General features: G+C 44.5%; 1 protein-coding gene and 1 long non-coding RNA gene across 3 annotated transcripts in view; one reads left to right on the top strand and one right to left on the bottom strand.

The window, feature by feature from the left end:
* The first annotated feature begins 3,495 nt into the window (after positions 1-3,495).
* On the top strand, positions 3,496-5,133 carry LOC140378128 (uncharacterized). Of its 2 annotated transcripts, none has more exons than XR_011930147.1 (2): positions 3,496-4,079; positions 4,227-5,133. It is a non-coding gene; the product is annotated as an uncharacterized lncRNA (long non-coding RNA). The 2 variants fall into 2 exon arrangements; XR_011930146.1 differs by having other exon boundaries at positions 4,158-5,133.
* An 851-nt stretch (positions 5,134-5,984) lies between these two features.
* LOC140378274 (ras-related C3 botulinum toxin substrate 2) overlaps positions 5,985-18,529 on the bottom strand; it is a 17,565-nt gene continuing 5,020 nt past the window's right edge. The window contains exons 2-7 of the mRNA XM_072464040.1: positions 18,502-18,529; positions 15,789-15,906; positions 15,479-15,541; positions 6,415-6,574; positions 6,190-6,323; positions 5,985-6,080 (exon numbers count right to left, since the gene is read on the bottom strand). The exon at positions 18,502-18,529 is cut by the window's right edge and continues 44 nt beyond it. Of these exons, the coding sequence (XP_072320141.1) occupies positions 6,193-6,323; positions 6,415-6,574; positions 15,479-15,541; positions 15,789-15,906; positions 18,502-18,529 (500 nt within the window). The 3' untranslated portion in view covers positions 5,985-6,080; positions 6,190-6,192. The remainder of the gene's footprint in view (positions 6,081-6,189; positions 6,324-6,414; positions 6,575-15,478; positions 15,542-15,788; positions 15,907-18,501) is intronic.

The following is an 18,529-nucleotide window of genomic DNA, read 5'->3' as shown; positions in this document are numbered from 1 at the left end:
AGATGTGTGTTCAGGGTCATGTGGGACAGTGGGACAGATGTGTGTTCAGGGTCATGTGGGACAGTAGGACAGATGTGTGTTCAGGGTCATGTATGACAGTGGGACAGATGTGTGTTCAGGGTCATGTGTGACAGTGGGACAGATGTGTGTTCAGGGTCATGTGGGACAGTGGGACAGATGTGTGTTCAGGGTCATGTGGGACAGTGGGACAGACGTGTGTTCAGGGTCATGTATGACAGTGGGACAGATGTGTGTTCAGGGTCATGTGTGACAGTGGGACAGATGTGTGTTCAGGGTCATGTGTGACAGTGGGACAGATGTGTGTTCAGGGTCATGTATGACAGTGGGACAGATGTGTGTTCAGGGTCATGTGGACCAGTGGGACAGATGTGTGTTCAGGGTCATGTGGGACAGATGTGTGTTCAGGGTCATGTGTGACAGTGGGACAGATGTGTGTTCAGGGTCATGTGTGACAGTGGGACAGATGTGTGTTCAGGGTCATGTGGACCAGTGGGACAGATGTGTGTTCAGGGTCATGTGGGACAGATGTGTGTTCAGGGTCATGTGTGACAGTGGGACAGATGTGTGTTCAGGGTCATGTGTGACAGTGGGACAGATGTGTGTTCAGGGTCATGTGTGACAGTGGGACAGATGTGTGTTCAGGGTCATGTGTGACAGTGGGACAGATGTGTGTTCAGGGTCATGTGTGACAGTGGGACAAACGGTGTGTTCAGGGTCATGTGTGACAGTGGGACAGATGTGTGTTCAGGGTCATGTGGGACAGATGTGTGTTCAGGGTCATGTGTGACAGTGGGACAGACGTGTGTTCAGGGTCATGTGTGACAGTGGGACAGATGTGTGTTCAGGGTCATGTGTGACAGTGGGACAGATGTGTGTTCAGGGTCATGTGTGACAGTGGGACAGATGTGTGTTCAGGGTCATGTGTGACAGTGGGACAGACGTGTGTTCAGGGTCATGTGGGACAGTGGGACAGATGTGTGTTCAGGGTCATGTGTGACAGTGGGACAGATGTGTGTTCAGGGTCATGTGTGACAGTGGGACAGATGTGTGTTCAGGGTCATGTGTGACAGTGGGACAGATGTGTGTTCAGGGTCATGTGTGACAGTGGGACAGATGTGTGTTCAGGGTCATGTGTGACAGTGGGACAGACGGTGTGTTCAGGGTCATGTGTGACAATGGGACAGATGTGTGTTCAGGGTCATGTGTGACAGTGGGACAGATGTGTGTTCAGGGTCATGTGTGACAGTTGGACAGATGTGTGTTCAGGGTCATGTGTGACAGTGGGACAGATGTGTGTTCAGGGTCATGTGTGACAGTGGGACAGATGTGTGTTCAGGGTCATGTGTGACAGTGGGACAGACGTGTGTTCAGGGTCATGTGTGACAGTGGGACAGATGTGTGTTCAGGGTCATGTGTGACAGTGGGACAGATGTGTGTTCAGGGTCATGTGTGACAGTGGGACAGATGTGTGTTCAGGGTCATGTGTGACAGTGGGACAGATGTGTGTTCAGGGTCATGTGTGACAGTGGGACAGATGTGTGTTCAGGGTCATGTGTGACAGTGGGACAGATGTGTGTTCAGGGTCATGTGTGACAGTGGGACAGATGTGTGTTCAGGGTCATGTGTGACAGTGGGACAGATGTGTGTTCAGGGTCATGTGTGACAGTGGGACAGATGTGTGTTCAGGGTCATGTGTGACAGTGGGACAGACGTGTGTTCAGGGTCATGTGTGACAGTGGGACAGATGTGTGTTCAGGGTCATGTGTGACAGTGGGACAGACGTGTGTTCAGGGTCATGTGTGACAGTGGGACAGACGGTGTGTTCAGGGTCATGTTTGACAGTGGGACAGATGTGTGTTCAGGGTCATGTGGACCAGTGGGACAGACGTGTGTTCAGGGTCATGTGTGACAGTGGGACAGATGTGTGTTCAGGGTCATGTATGACAGTGGGACAGATGTGTGTTCAGGGTCATTAGACGGATGTAAACAAACTATTTCGGAAATCCAACCTCCGAAAAGCTGCTGGACCAGACAGTGTCTCCCCCGCCACCTTAAGACACTGTGCAGGTGAGCTGGCCCCCGTCTTCACAGACATTTTTTACATTTCCCTGGAGTCATGCAATGTCCCAGCTTCAAGTCGTCCATCATTGTCCCTGTCCCCAAGAAGCCCTGGATCACTGGACTTAATGACTACTACTACTACTAAGGAATTTGAACGCCTGGTCCGCAGTTCGCCTACAGAGCCAACAGGTCTATATTCAACACCATCAACACCATCCTCCTGCTCTGCTCCAGGACAAGCTCTCCCGCGTCAACATGCCTGACTCCACCTTCAGGTGGAGCACTGACTTCATGACGGATCTGCAGTTGGAAGAACACTCTGGAGTTCAATGCCCAGAAGACAGTGGAGATGATCGTGGACTTGAAGAAAGTCACAGCCCCCCCCTCACTATCACAGACTCGCTCATCACCACCGTAGACTCCTTCTGCTTCCTCTGCACCACCATCACCAGGACCTCAAGAGGGAGCCACCATCAGCTCCTCATCAAGAAGGCCCAGCAGAGAATGTACTTCCTGCAGCAGCTGAGGAAAGACAAGCCGCCAGCGCAGATGATGGTGCAGTTCTACACGGCCATCATTGAGTCCATCCTCACCTGCTCCATCACCTCCTCCATCACCTCCTCCATCACCTCCTCCATCACCTCCTCCATCACCTCCTCCATCACCGTGTGGTACGCTGGAGCCACAGCCAGGGACAAACAGAGACTACATCGCATTGTGCGCTCTGCTGAGAAGGTGATTGGCTGCAGACTTCCATCTCTGCAGGACTCTGGGATGAGCAGGTCGGATCACAGCTGACCCTTCTCACCCTGGACACTGAACAATTTGCGCCACTCCCCTCAGGCAGGAGGCCACTCCCCTCAGGAAGGAGGCCACTCCCCTCAGGCAGGAGGCCACTCCCCTCAGGCAGGAGGCTACGGTCCATCCGAACCAGAACCTGTCACCACAAGAATAGTTTCTTTCCCTCTGATGTTGGACTCATGAACACTTCTTAACACCTGCCACTTTAATTTAATCAATCACTGCACTGTTCACTTTCTGCACTACATCTGTAAATTCAACTCTTAATTATGTGTACATTGTAAGCCTATTTTTATTCTAATCCTTTAGCAGATTTTTTTGATTTTATATATGTTGCTTTATTCATTAATGGTTCCTTGTTTTACGTTGCCCTGAATCACCAAAGCAAGTTCCTATGTTTGTGAAGTCTGTTCATTGGCAATGGCAATAAACCTCTTTCCTTTTCTGATGTGTGATTGTGGGACACTTCTGTACGCTGTCCTTTTTTCAAATGTTCCAAACAATGTACAATTTTACTTTGTTGTGTTGTTCTTTCACATAAAACGCCAATACAATATATTAAGTTGGTGGTCGTGGCGTGTTAAAATGTGGAAAAGGGCTAGGAATACTATATTTTTGGTCCTCCTATGGGCGATCAGAATCCATCTACTGAGACGGCATGAACATTTGAGAATCACTGGCTCAGTTATTATTTGATTGATTATATTGAATTGATGAAGATAAAGTTACTCAAAGACCAGGTCCTTGTCTGTCTGTGGTGCTGCAAATATAGCAGCAGCATATAAATACTATTATTGTAATATTATTGTTCTTATTCATATCATTTTATACTATAGTGATTTGGCGTCCTCACATAGCCTTGTAAGTTAGATAAGAGACATTTGGGGGACATGTTGGGACTCTTTGGACTGTGGCTCTCTTTACTATAGTGTGAGATGTGAGCAGATCACCCCATCACAGGGCCAGGACCAACAAGACATGTTTTCTTTCTCAAATCAACACGCCAAACATGAAATATTTACATTTTAAATGGTGCCAATGTATTACAGATTTTTATATGCAGTATATTTACTTCTAATGCTTAATGCCATGTGAAGTGTACAGTGAAATGAGGACAATGTACAAGTGTGGGCTAATATGAAGCTTCAGATTGTGTTTGTATTGAAACCTTTCTCATGTCACAAGTCATCAGAGCCGTTCAGCAGAGACTGAGCCGCTCAGCAGAGACTGAGCAACTCAACAGAGAGACTGAGCTGCACAACAGAGATACTGAGCCGCTCAGCAGAGAGAGACCGAGCCGTTCAGCAGGAAGAGACTGAGCCGCTCAGCAGGAAGAGACTGAGCCGTTCAGCAGAGAGGGACTGAGCCGCTCAGCAGAGAGAGACTGAGCCGTTCAGCAGAGAGACTGAGCCGCTCAGCAGAGAGACTGAGCCGCTCAGCAGAGAGAGACTGAGCCGCTCAGCAGAGAGACTGAGCCGCTCAGCAGAGAGAGACCGAGCCGTTCAGCAGGAAGAGACTGAGCCGCTCAGCAGGAAGAGACTGAGCCGCTCAGCAGGAAGAGACTGAGCCGTTCAGCAGAGAGGGACTGAGCCGCTCAGCAGAGAGAGACTGAGCCGTTCAGCAGGAAGAGACTGAGCCGCTCAGCAGGAAGAGACTGAGCCGCTCAGCAGGAAGAGACTGAGCCGTTCAGCAGAGAGGGACTGAGCCGCTCAGCAGAGAGAGACTGAGCCGTTCAGCAGAGAGACTGAGCCGCTCAGCAGAGAGACTGAGCCGCTCAGCAGAGAGAGACTGAGCCGCTCAGCAGAGAGACTGAGCCGCTCACCTCCTGAGTGTCCACATACTGAACTTCTTGAGTGTTTTGAGACCTTGCTCTCTCTTTATACCATTGTTTGTCTCATCTTGGTCTTCACCTGAAGCCTCCTGTAGACGTGTGGATGCAGCTGATGGTGGAGCTGCAGCAGGATCTTCTCAAAGCCCTAGTTAAAGATGGAAGTTGGTGTAATCCCTCATTGGTCCAGGAGTCTTCCATCGTAGATAAAGATTCAACTGCAGTAATCTGGACACTGTTTTCAAAAAACTTGAATATTTTTCTACGGGAGTTAAAGATGCTTTCTGAATATGCATGTGTTGAGTTCTCACAACTGTTAGCAGCTTCTCTCACTGTAACTTCTTCATGTGTTTGAGTTCCTCAGACAGGCACAAGTTGCAGTGCCCTGTACTGCCATGAGTGTGAATAAATGTGAGAATGGATAGTGTGGACTCATTTATCGGACACTTTCTCATGCAGTCGAATGTATAAATGCAAACACAAACAAGAACGGCTCTTTTTCCCCCTCTTTCTACCAATATGTAACATTTTGACCATTAAAACCTTTGTAAACAAAAACATTCAAAATTGGGGGGTCAAAAGTGAAGTGGAACATAATTGATCAACATTGCGGTGAAATAGTGTATATTTCCGATGCCACGTAGTATTTATGAACCTGTGCACGGCTCTGATCCTGGCGTACACAGAGCTGCTGGGGATGAAAACCAGCCTTATATGAATTAAAGGCCCCGCCCACAGGATTTACGGCATGTGCCCGCGGAATACGGCCAAAAAATAAAAGTTGTGTTTATCTGAAAAGAAATTCAAAGAACTGCATAAAAAGATTTATGATATTTTGGCAGAAAATAAAATGCAAGTGTAATACACATCTAAAGAAAAAGAATTACCCTAAAAATATTCTACATTTGCTATTTGAGGAGGATCTGCAGAAGCAGGAAGTGGACCAGCAGGACCGGGACCAAGGCTTAACTCTGACCCATGTGTTCAGCTGAACCAGGCACACGTCACCTTTGCATTTATCTGCATTTATTTAGTCAAAAAGACAGATTGTAGACAGGTATTAGGATGAAAGCAAAATCCTGATTTCATCTACAGATATATCCCACTTTACCAGAAATGATTCTATTTCTAAAGAAAACATACACTTTTGAGGCCTGGTGAAGGGGCCAACTCAGTTTGTTCAGACTTGTTTGTTCATCATTGGTGTGATGCCACCTTTGATTGAATATGCCCTGTTGTCAATAAATACTTTGACTTTATACTGTATATATTACAAGCAATTTTGTCTTTGAAAAAAATAAAATATAAAAGCCACTTTATAGAAAATATAAACTAAATGTGTTCTTCCACCATCAGCAGTTCTTCTAATCTGCAACAAAAGAACATGTTAAATATGTTTATGTATATATATATATATATATATATATATATATATATATATATATATATGCCTGAGACGCACTGAGGAGCTCCTGTACCGTTCAGATCAGGACACACTTCTTGGACTTGGCTCGGGCTTGTGGAGGACACAGCACGGCGCGGATGGCCTCGTCAAATACTGTTTTCAGGCCACGCTGGGTCAGAGCAGAACACTCCAGGTACTTCACCGCGTCTGCAACAAACACACAAAAGGGATGGAATGAGTTATTATGAGTTATCAGAGAAGGACAGTGTCCTCAGACTGAACATTGGGCAGGACTCACCGATCTCCTTAGCCAGAGCCAGGCCCTGTGGGTAACTGATGGGGGCCAGCTTCTTCTCCTTGAGCTTCTCGATAGTGTCCTTCTCGTCCCTCAGATCCAGTTTAGTGCCCACCAGGATGATGGGCGTGGAGGGGCAGTGGTGGCGCACCTCCGGGTACCACTAGGACACAACAGCAGATACTAGAGTTAGAAAACACACACATACATCCACCTCAAGCTGTGGGAACGGGGGCTGCTGCAGTACCCTCTGGTGCTGGCCGGTATGAACTCTACAATATTACAATATTTTAAAAGTTGTCAAAATTATTATTATTCTTTATTTTAATTGTGCAAATCTTTTTTTTTTTTTTTTAAATAAACAAAATGTTCTATCACAATCAAAAAGAAAATAATCTTATAGATATCTGCCCCTTTCTGGTTTTACATACATTTCACAACATACAACTGGTGGTGAATCCTATTTGTATTTGAAAAACGCTAAAATCGAGTAGTAAACTAGGTGACAAAAATAATAATAAGCATATTATGATACTATGACTCCGCCCAAAATATTGCAGGAAGTGGCCATGCGCTGACTAAAAGTGCACCTTTTATTTTTAATATCTCCTCCTATAGTTATATAAGCCACAAGACACAAAACACATTCATTCATTTTCTACCGCTTGTTCCCTTTCGGGGTCGCGGGTGACTGGAGCCTATCCCAGTGACTTTGGGCCTTAGGCGGGGTACACCCTGGACAGTGGCCAACTCGTCGCAGGGCCAACAGACATGCGCAAGGAAATGTTATAAGTTTGAAGCCGATACGCCTTATGGTGTGGTCAGAGTGAATTGATCCTAAAAGTCCATCAGACCTTTGCCCCATTTTGTACAGTTTGGCCTCTAGGGCCCTCCATACCAAATAATACAAAACATAAAGATACACTAAACATCTGCACAAATGCAACAAAGTTGTCAGAGTGAACCAAAAGTTAATTAAAATGTCATTATCATAACTATAATTTACAGGCTGCTTAAATAAAGGCTGTACAGCGGTCTCTAGAAAAAAGTGCATAGGAAATGAAACGTGTACATTTTGAAGAGTTGCCCTATGACAGGAAGTTGGCCATTTTGAATCAAAATTACATTTTATAATTCAAAAAAGTACTTGTTCTAGGTTTTTTGTCTGATTGAGTTCAAATCAACACTTTCCACATCTACACACATCGCAATTTAATAATCACAACATTTTTGGGGATATTTTGTACAGTTTTTGTGTAAAAACGCCTTCATTTCAGAATCAGAATGTAAACCTACGGAAACCTTGTTACGACTTTTACTTCCGCTAGATCAGTGGTCCCCAAACTACGGCCCGCGGGCCACATCCGGCCCGTTGGGCCTTTCAATCGGGCCCGCCAATCTTGTCCAAGTTATAATAAAAATTAAAACAAAAACAAAACAAAAAAATAGAATGTTTTGCCGTAGGCTTTATTAGACAGTAGATGGAATGAGAAAGAAAGGAAGGGGAATGATGAGAGAGAAAGGAGGACATGCAGCAAATGTCGGAGTCGGGATTCAAACTCACGATACTGTGGCCGTTCATTTGACCTTTCGCCTGTAATGCCCACATTTCCCCAAGAGATGGCACTGTTCCCTCTAAGCTGCTCGCACTTAGTGCACTGCTCGCACTTAGTGCACTGTTAGTGTACTGCTCGCACTTAGTACACTGCTCCCACAAAAAAATCTATGGCGCGCAGAAAATAAAATTCACCACAAACGGCCACCGGGGGCCATCAAGCAAGTGTTTGACACTGAAGAAGACTCTTGTGGACAGTAGAAGACTCTTGTGGACAGTAGAAGACTATTGTGGACAGTAAAAGACTCTTGTGGACAGTAGAAGACTCTTGTGGACAGTAGAAGACTCTTGTGGACAGTAGAAGACAGTAGATAATTAATCATTATTTAATGCATTTGTTGCTTTGTTACAAGTTACAGGTCAAATCTTGCGTGTCATTTATAGTAATTCATTAGTTCACACAAACACACCATATTTTCCTGGCCCCGCCCCTCGGCCAAATTTTAGAACCCAATGTGGCCCTCGAGTCAAACAATTTGGGGACCACTGAACTAGATAGTCAAGTTTTTATCGTCTAGGTTTATTGCAATGAACAGATTTAAACAAAACAGGAACTTCTTTGTCTTGGTGATTCAGTGCAACATAAAACAATTAACAATGAATTAGTCAAAAGATAAACAATTTAAATATTCTATGGGATAAAAATAACAATAAGCTATAAGATGAAAAATAAGAAAATTAAACAAAAATTGAAAAAATAGGCTTAATATCTACACAAATTTACAGTTAAGTTTACATATGTAGTGCAGAAAGTGAAGAGTGCAGTGAGTGATTAAATTAAAGTTAAAGTGGCAGGTGTTAAGAAGTGTTCATGAGTCCAACGGCAGAGGGAAAGAAACTATTCTTGTGGTGGCAGGTTCTGGTCTGGATGGACTGTGGCCTCCTGCCTGAGGGGAGTGGCCTCCTGCCTGAGGGGAGTGGCCTCCTGCCTGAGGGGAGTGGCCTCCTGCCTGACGGGAGTGGCTCAAATAGTCCGTGTCCAGGGTGAGAAGGGTCAGCTGTGATCCGACCTGCTCATCCCAGAGTCCTGCAGAGATTGAAGTCTGCAGCCAATCACCTTCAGCAGAGGGCGCTGTAGTCTCTGTTTGTCCCTGGCTGTGGCTCCAGCGTACCACACAGTGATGGAGGAGGTGATGGAGGAGGTGATGGAGGAGGTGATGGAGGAGGTGAGGATGGACTCAATGATGGCCGTGTAGAACTGCACCATCATCTGCGCTGGCAGCTTGTCTTTCCTCAGCTGCTGCAGGAAGTAGGTCCTCTGCTGGTCCTTCTTGATGAGGAGCTGATGGTGGTGCCAAGGAAGCAGAAGGAGTCTACGGTGATAATGGGGGAGTCTGTGAAGTCCACAATCATCTCCACTGTCTTCTGGGCGTTGAACTCCAGATTGTTGGAGGTTAGGTTGGCAGAAGTGGCCACGGTTGTTTCTTTCCTGTTACTTTGATTGTTTTTCAAAGCCTCATGCATCAGGCATAAAGCTTAAAAAGCTGAAATTGCAACCACTGGTGGGGCAAAAAAAAAGTAATAAATTAATGAGCACATGGCCGCTCACGACGCCCCCTACAGTTCTCTTAAAAGTTCCAAAATTGTACCACAACATTTGGGGAGATGATTGTATACACATAAACTAATCTGGGCCTATGTCTTATTTTGCACCGTTTGTCCTCTAAGAATAGATATAGTTCTTATACAAATCCCATCAGACTTGTCAGAGCTATATAGAATCTTTATAGATCTGACAAGTCTGATACTTTCTATAATTATATTATTATTATTATTATATATATTTTTTACTATCTATAATATTATTATAGATAGTAAAAAAATATTTTGTGCAAAGTGAGTGAAAATCGGCACACACATTAGTCAGGGCGATAAAGTACATTACATCATATCTGTATTATGTACAGGTTGCTGGTTCAAAGCCATGGTTCTCTAGACTAAAATTCTTCAGCTATTTGTGATAGTTCCGCTAACAGCAAGCAAACACTTCCTGTGACACTTACAAAATAAAGGCCCCTGTGTATTACAGATATAGAAGCAGTTTTATTTTGACATGGCCTGACAGTGACGGATGATTACAAATTTTGATGGAATGTGCAAACGTGCATAAAACAGATTTATAACACAACTGCTTTGGATAATTTACACTATTAAACTAGATAATCTAGCCAATCCAACAATATATTTGTTTTAAAAACAATAAATAATGTAATCCATCTCTTCAAATTAATAGAAATGTATCAACATGTGACCTCAACCCAAAATCACATACCTCACGCTAGTGGCTCTATCTCTCGTGCTTTAGTTCTTGGTGTTTTTCCAATGGGGCAGTGGGCCATCAGCTTCGTTTGCTTTGGTCCCATAGTGTTACTAGTGTCACAGTTCTGCCTTTGCCCATTTGTTTATCGTCAGTCCAGTTCCATTTTTAAGGCAAATCCGGTCCATCTTTTGCTAGCGTTCTTGTTTTCCTGCTCTCCACAGCTGCCTCTCCTTCCCTAATCCTCCCGGGTAACCTATATACTCTGTTCCTTTAGTGCTAGTGTGGCAGTGTGGGGGGTTTGACACAATTCAAAATCCAGTAAGTGGCGCGAAAGGGTATAGAAGCCTCTCTTGTCTTCTTCATCTTTCTCTGCTACTCGTGCATTTCCATTAACGCGAGTATCAGTGTCGTAGTGCCGTGGCCCGTCACGCACCGCTTCATGGTGCCTGTTGTCTGCCGCTTTGGTGGCTGGAACATCTTTTGTAGCTGGGGTCCGAAGTGTCTTATGATGCTGTCAGCCATCACCCGTCCCGTTTCCATGAAGTAGGTTCTGCCTCAGTACGGTGTGTAGGAATGACTATTTGTGTTTGAGCTAATCCAAACTTTTTATATTCAGGCTTTGGGGTTGAGCCACCGGCCCGTCGCTGCTTGTCCCTTCTGCATGGGCCGCCTGCCCTGTGCCACGGGCCTGTTATGTATGGACATTACGTTTTTTCCAAACCAAGGGATGTGCATCGAGAGTGAGCAATATTACCACTGATTAACTCAAAGGACTCTTTATACTTTTATATCTGTAACCAAGATATACCAAAGTATTTAACCTATAATCATTTATTGTAACTAACTGAATGGCCTCCTTTTTAATCAAAGTGGATGAACATGTGCGCCGTATTGCGCTGCGTATGTTGGGTATGTTACATGCCCTGGCAATGTTGGTCCAAGCGTCTTTAGAGGGCGGCTAACTGCTCCGTATGCCACACTAGATTGTTGACTAGTCAAGAGAGACTTAAAGCTCTGCAATTATATCTGGCCTTTGTATTTGTAAATTGATTCTGCATTACTTCCTGTTCTCCGTCTGAATTTCTGTTTGGAGATTTTCCGCAGTCTTGGATGATATTTTAGTTGTCAAAGAAGTATTCACCCGAGTTATTTACCTGCCTTGTCATTTTTAAGGATTTTCTGTTTAACCTGTTACCATCCACCTATTCCGCCCTGGGCACAATGATTGGACCCAAATGGCATTTCTTATTAAAAGAGGATGTTATGTTCCACATGTGAGTGTGATGCATCATTAGAAAGCTTATGTCTTCTAGTTTCTGCAGATGTGCACATGACACACTGTCAGGGCTTCAGAACTTACACTACAGAGGCCCAAACATAAACAAAACATCCTTTTTTAGTCTCGCCTGAATATTGTCCATGTGTAATGGTCCTGAGCAGGACATACTTCATTGTGTGCTTATGCTGTTCACTGTACATGCTGTTGTCATGACAACAACTGTGTAAAGTTTCAGATCTCTAGGAACAGGCATTTTGGTGCTGTTGACCTTTTTGTATCAAAAAGTATAATATTATTCGGAACAAGTGATCCAAATATGTGCCAACTGTGCCAAACTGTTTTATTACAATTTTAGCTCCTCTATGATCATAAAACATACATTTTGATGTTTTGTAGGCCACTAATACCTATTATAACTGCTAAAAACAATGTGTAAGTATGAGTTTACCCATGAATTTCCCATATAGAGGTGAAAAAAAAAAATGAAATGTTTTTATTTTATTGGTATAATAATACATATATCTAACAAAATGCGTGTCCAAAAGGCTAATAGAGAGGATTCTGTGTCTGGGACCCCTAAGTCCCGCCCCCCATTCTAAAGCTATTCTTATTGGCTAGAATAATATGTCAATCAAAGTCCGCTAAGTCACTGCTAACGTTAGCTATGTGGGGTTACCCCCCACGAGTCCGAAGGTTTGCTAGTCCGAAGGTTTTAAAGGTTCGCTGGTCCGAAAGTTCCTCATAGGCTAAAGTGAAGGTGCAGACGGCATCGGGATGTAGTCAGTCTGTAAAATGTGCACGAAGCACGAAGACACGCACTGGGGCTCGTCACGTTTAATGTACCAGCTGCTCACAGGTGGCTCCATGTTGTACTGTGTATGTGAAAATAACAAGGGAACATCTCGAATCCTCCACTCTATGCCTTCATTTGATTATAAGTATAGAAATGATATATATATATAGAAACGCGTGATCCGATCACCGTAGGATTATTGTCAAAAAGAAAATTCAGCTGGCCAAGACGGGAGTGTCTACAGAGCCGCGGCCCGCGGCCGAAACTGCTGCTATTTGAGTTCATTCATTCATTAATAATAGGATAAGGAGCTCAGGCTATGCACAGAAACAAGTCGGTTCTGGAAAATACGTGAGTTTAATCATAAAAAGTGCATCAACACTAGAAAAGTCTTAAAAGCCAGTGTCTAGGGCAAAGGGAGGCGAGGAGAGCCGCGAGGAGAGCCCGCTGAGCGGAGACACATCTTCGGACTTGTGAACCTTAACATTTCGGGGAAATTTTGGACCCGTGAACCTTCGGACCAGTGAACCTTAAAATTTCAGAATTTTCGGACCAGTGAACCTTCGGACTCGTGGGCAGCCACCCTATGTGGCTAAAAACACGTTAGCTTTGCGCGTCGGAAGCTGCGCATTTTTTTGTGCATGTTTCCATTCTGTAGGTAACAGTCTGAGGAAGAGATCGATGCCAAACAACATCTTATAAGTCAAACAGGTCATTTGTTATGGACGGAGAAATGCGCCGGACGAGCCTTCATTCTGACCATCGTCAAAGAAGAAAACTTTGTTTACTTGACAATATCTCAATCGGATAATTTCAGGAAAAATACATGTGTATATTGTTGTTCAATGATTCCTTACGGACAGACTGAGCACAAGGATGTACAGAATTAAAGCCGTTTCGTCCGTCATAAACAGCAAACAGGACATGTGTTTGTAAAAGTTGAGACTTTCTCACAAACTATTGGTAATTGCTTTTGGGGCAAATTATTCAATGTAAATCAATGACATTTGTTTTGTTGAGAAAATAAGCTTTAAAATGATGTATAACTTGCTGGTATTGACCACGGAAATAAAAGTGATGATGTAAGAGAATATTTGAGATATGGAAAATGCTCGCCGGCCTCAGGTGGGTGGGAACAGGTTTTAAAAGACACTTCCTGTTTTACTTGGCTCATTCCTTGTGTTGCATTGAGTTCAGGTTACTTGTGTGGGTTAGACAGACTTGTTTCTTCTTTGTTCTTCCGCTTTGGGATTCGTAGGGTCAAACACTGATTTTAAAGCAGTGGTGGGGAGCAGTACGTTTGCTCAAATCACAACCATGACCAGAAGTTCAGTTTTTTAAATTTCATAACTGTAGGTAAATTGTCATTAATCTAACATAAAACAAACTCTTTCTCTTTATATATGTGAATATATTTTCATTTAGTCTATTGTTGTTCGAGTTAACAAGATTATTTAATATACAATAGTTCGAGAACATTTGCTTTATTTGGATCAACGTTGAAGTCGCCACACATAATATAGATTGTACTGACATTCAAAATAAGTAAATAGTTCCTCCCTAAATTGTCTATAAAACTGATGTTTAGTCCTGACTCTGGCCCCCTGAGGTCCTCCGAGAAAGTTCATATGGCACTAACATCCTAGCATCCTAAATGTACTTTGGCACTAGGCCAGGGAGAGACTTTTACACAAGCAGAGCTGTCTGTTTCCCTGTATTTTCCGCACCCCGGCCAAACCTTTTTTTCACAGACAAATCGTCTGTGATATTATTCGTTATTTTCACAGTAGCAACCACACATGTCACATGTTAAGTTCACACTGATAACCACAGGAGGGCGCTCTAGGCACACTCTCTAGGCTCTAAGCAACACAGAAGAAGAATCTGCACTTCCTCTTCCTCTGGAGTTTGTGGAGTTGTTTAGAGGTGACACCGAGGAAGAAGAATTAAATGGATTTAGTGATTTGGGGTAAAACTGATGCTTTGGTAAACTAGTTAGCATGTTCTTTATGCTATAGTTATCTGAATAACTGTTCATATGTTACATTTACATACCAGATACTTACAGTTCGTTGTCTATCTGTCATGTAGTTGAAGGTGTTACGTTAGCATACGTACACCTATTCACCGTGTTGCTCTATAATCTGTTATTATTTTAAATTGCATTTCAATTACACTTTTGTTGGCGTATGTGCTCCTCTGTCTCCTGCTGGTTCTTTACGAGTTGACTTTCAGTGTTCATGTGGTGTGGCCCTTTCCGTGCGTCAGGAATTAGGATTATCATGATATGTACATGCTAAAAAAAGAAGTGCTCTGAACACGGGTTCCAACGTTGATGAGCCTAAAGCGGCTTCCACACCGCCGTGGCCGAAGCGTCCAGTTTACATTCAAAGTCTATAGTAGACGTGCGTCGAGCATGTAGTGCGTTATCCGCGGCGCGATTTCTTTGTTTTTACGGCGCGATTGGTGCTTGACGCTTGGAGAGCGCGTATGAGCCGGCCGATGCGGCTTACGCGACGCGTTCAGATATGTTGAGGTCTCTGCAGCTGAAGCGTAGCAGCCGCCGCAGCAGCCAATCAGAGCTGACGCTCCAGTGATGTACGTACGTACGTACTTCCCCTCGCATTTCCGGTATTCCCCGTGGAATTCCCCAAGAAGCGCCACTTTTTCCTTGCTCGTCAACAATGGCAGACGAAAGACTGATTGTGGCCGTGTGGGAGAAAGGAGCTGTACCATGTGTTCACGGTGGAACAGAGACAGAAACAAACCAAAACCACCAAAACAACACTCTCGATATCTGCAATTTTACACAATGAAAGGCCACGACAACAACTCCACTGCTCATGCGACAACACCTCTACTGCGCATGTGCGCAGACAGCTCAAGCGCCGCACTGTGTACAGTGCCCGGTGCGTCGAGAGCGCGCGTCCAGTGTGTAAACCTTTCAAATGTACACACGCTCAAATTCTGCGTCAGGCGCGATTAGGCGTCTGCGGTCTGTACGTAGCTTTATACCTTGTGCTAGGTCTTTATTGTTAGCACCCCCCAACCAAAATATGTTGCCATGGCTATGCATGTCTTTATCTAAAGACACATGACATGGTCTGCTGAGGACAGTACCTTGGCTCTGACGTTCTCATAGGAGGCAGGGCTCACCAGGGAGAAGCAGATGAGGAACACATCCTGTGGAGCACAGCTGGGTTAGTGATTTGGGCAGATGAACAGCAAGGGTTAATGTTTACTGCACAAACGTATAAATGTAGATAAACAGACTAGTGCAAATTTTAATAATGACTGAAACCCAGATGTGTTGACGACAAAACCAGTTTTACAGAACAGAATAAGAATTAAAGTCTTAAGTGAATTATTGGCACCCAGAGGAAAGTGTAGGAGCTGGGACATCTCGGCCTGGGTGTGTATGCCAGGTTACCGTCTGAGGGTAGGACAAGGGCCGAAGCCTGTCGTAGTCCTCCTGTCCTGCTGTGTCCCAAAGGCCCAAGTTCACTGGCTTGCTGTCCACCATCACATTGGCAGAGTAGTTATCAAACCTGGACAAGATCGTACAGTTACGCACACGTTTGCAAAATTCCCCACAAGATTTCATTCAGTCACTTTTATATTTCAGATAATGCTTCAAATATGTATTTATTTAAATTTTATTTAAACAAAACAAAAAATATGTTGATACAGAGAGAGGGAGCAAACAACACAGGGAAAAATAAAAGATTACGGCACATGCTGTTGAACATAAAAGTCCCATTTAGTCCAAAGCTAATCAAATGTGTCAATTTTCGAGGCTTGTATCGCGCAATTAATGTATTCATAACCGACAGGCTTTACTCACTTTCTCCTGGCAGTTTCATCACATCATCATATTATAGCATTACAACCTCGACATTTTAATCAACTTTAATTCAATTCAATTCAATTTATTTTTGTAAGGCCCAAAATCACAACAACGGTTGCCTCTGAGGGCCACAGTGACGATGGAGTCAATGTCTGTGGTGGCGATGGCGTCAATGTCTGTGGTGGCGATGGAGTCAATGTCTGTGGTGGCGATGGAGTCAATGTCTGTGGTGGCAATGGAGTCAATGTCTGTGGTGGCAATGGAGTCAATGTCTGTGGTGGCAATGGAGTCAATGTCTGTGGTGGCGATGGAGTCAATGTCCGTGGTGGCGATGGAGTCAATGTCTGTGGTGGCAATGGAGTCAATGTCTGTGGTGGCGATGGAGTCAGACAATGTCTGTGGTGGCGAGGGAGTCAATGTCTGTGGTGGCGATGGAGTCAATGTCTGTGGTGGCGATGGAGTCAATGTCTGTGGTGGCAATGGAGTCAATGTCTGTGGTGGCGATGGAGTCAATGTCCGTGGTGGCGATGGAGTCAAACAATGTCCGTGGTGGCGATGGAGTCAAACAATGTCAGCTTTAGCCAGCTGGACCACATTAAAATTCACCAGAATACAGGAAAAAGGTCTGAAAATTTTGCCCGGACCCCCATGTTGAATAATTTAAACTAATGTGGCTGGAGACCAATAACACGCCAAGAAATACATTTGCAACAACATCATGTGTGGCGCTTTATTTATACAGATGGTAGAGATGACGTCAGCGGAAATCCAAGTTGCATTGTGTGATTTGAGTAATCAATAGTTGAGCTTGTGATGTGCTGATAATAAATCAACCAAGATGGCGCCGCAAACGGATGCCCAGACATTTTGGTGTGTTTTTTTGTATCCAAGCAAGTTCCTAGTTTTATGAATTGTTCACTGAGAATGGCAACAAAACTGATTCTGATCTTTTCTTTAAAGCCTCCTGAAGGCTTGGGCTGGCCCCAATTATGGGAGCTGAAAGCTGAGGTGGTGAAACTGAATGTAGAGGAAAAATACTATGAGGAGCAAAATTCTGGATTTGGTGTGAGACTCATGGGAAGAGAGTGTGGAGGGGGACAAGACTGAGCTTTCTCGAGAAGGTGATCCCGAAACTTGGAAATGGAGTAGAGGCCCCTTCCATTACTATAGAAAGGGCACACAGCAGATGGTTAGAGAAGAGAGGAATGTTTCCTGCTCCCTCAGCCAGAGACCAAGCCAGTGTTTCAACATCAGCAGCCGCTCCACCATCACCAGCAAAGGATTAAGCTCCAGGAGCGCCACAATCACCGCCTCCAGTGAAGGACTCGTCAGCAGCAGCACCACAACAATCTTCACTACTGCCAGCCGGCACAGGAGTCAGTTCAGTTATTTCCCGCACGGTCCTCATCTAAGGCCTTGGACCCACCTGTGACAGATCCGGCATCATCCATGTCATTGTCGCTGCCCTCAGACCAACCCTGGGGCCCTCTCCTTTTCCTCTCCACTCTTACTCAGGGGCCTTCCCAACCTTCTTGAATGTCTTATCAAATCTGGCCTTAAGATGGCTCCACTCTGCCCAATATAGCAAGATCAAGAGTTCTGATGTCAACATTGTCATGTTAACTCTTTCCCTCACTAACCTGTGTCAAACAGGAATTCCAACTCTCCTGCAAAAGCCCACCAGATTTCTAAAGTCTGTGCTGAACAGTTTGTTAGCACCATCACTCACATAGTTAATGTTGCTTCAATTTGGAACATTCCCAATGTCTTTGAAAACTGTGGTCATAAAGCCTCTCCTAAAGAAGAGCAGTCTTGATGCCGCAGTACTGAGTCATTACCGGCCCATCTCTAATCTGCCATTTTGGGGCAAAGGGGGGGGGGGACAGTTAGTTTTCTAGGGCAGCAACGAGTTACTTTTAAAATCAAAAAGCCCATTGACCATTTTACCACAATGGGCCGTGCCATATTTCTTGTGGGCCGAATTTTGCCAGCGAGCAGCCAATGACCTGATGTAGGATCTGCACCTAAGCAATAACAAGAGAACCAGAACGACCAATAATCATTCAAACAGGAACTGGGACATTGCCTCTTTCTCATTTTCTCTCTCCCCTCTCTCGCTAAGTGCAAACACAGGAGCAGAGCCAGACGTGGTGGAAGGCATAGGTAAATCAGCTCACACAGAGAAATCAAGCACAGAAGACACGATAGGGACTCAAATGTGTTTTCTGTAAATGAAGCTTCAAAATGCTGAGTGGTGGCTGCAGTGGTGTAGTCTTGTGAGGGCAGAGGTACTCACACTGTGGGGATGTACTCTCCAGGGAAGG

This window comes from Eucyclogobius newberryi, unplaced genomic scaffold, assembly GCF_026437365.1.
Source record: "Eucyclogobius newberryi isolate DKJ021-1_F unplaced genomic scaffold, fEucNew1.0.hap1 SCAF_4, whole genome shotgun sequence".
Classification (NCBI taxonomy): domain Eukaryota; kingdom Metazoa; phylum Chordata; class Actinopteri; order Gobiiformes; family Gobiidae; genus Eucyclogobius; species Eucyclogobius newberryi.
This window is presented reverse-complemented; position numbering and strand designations above follow the sequence as displayed.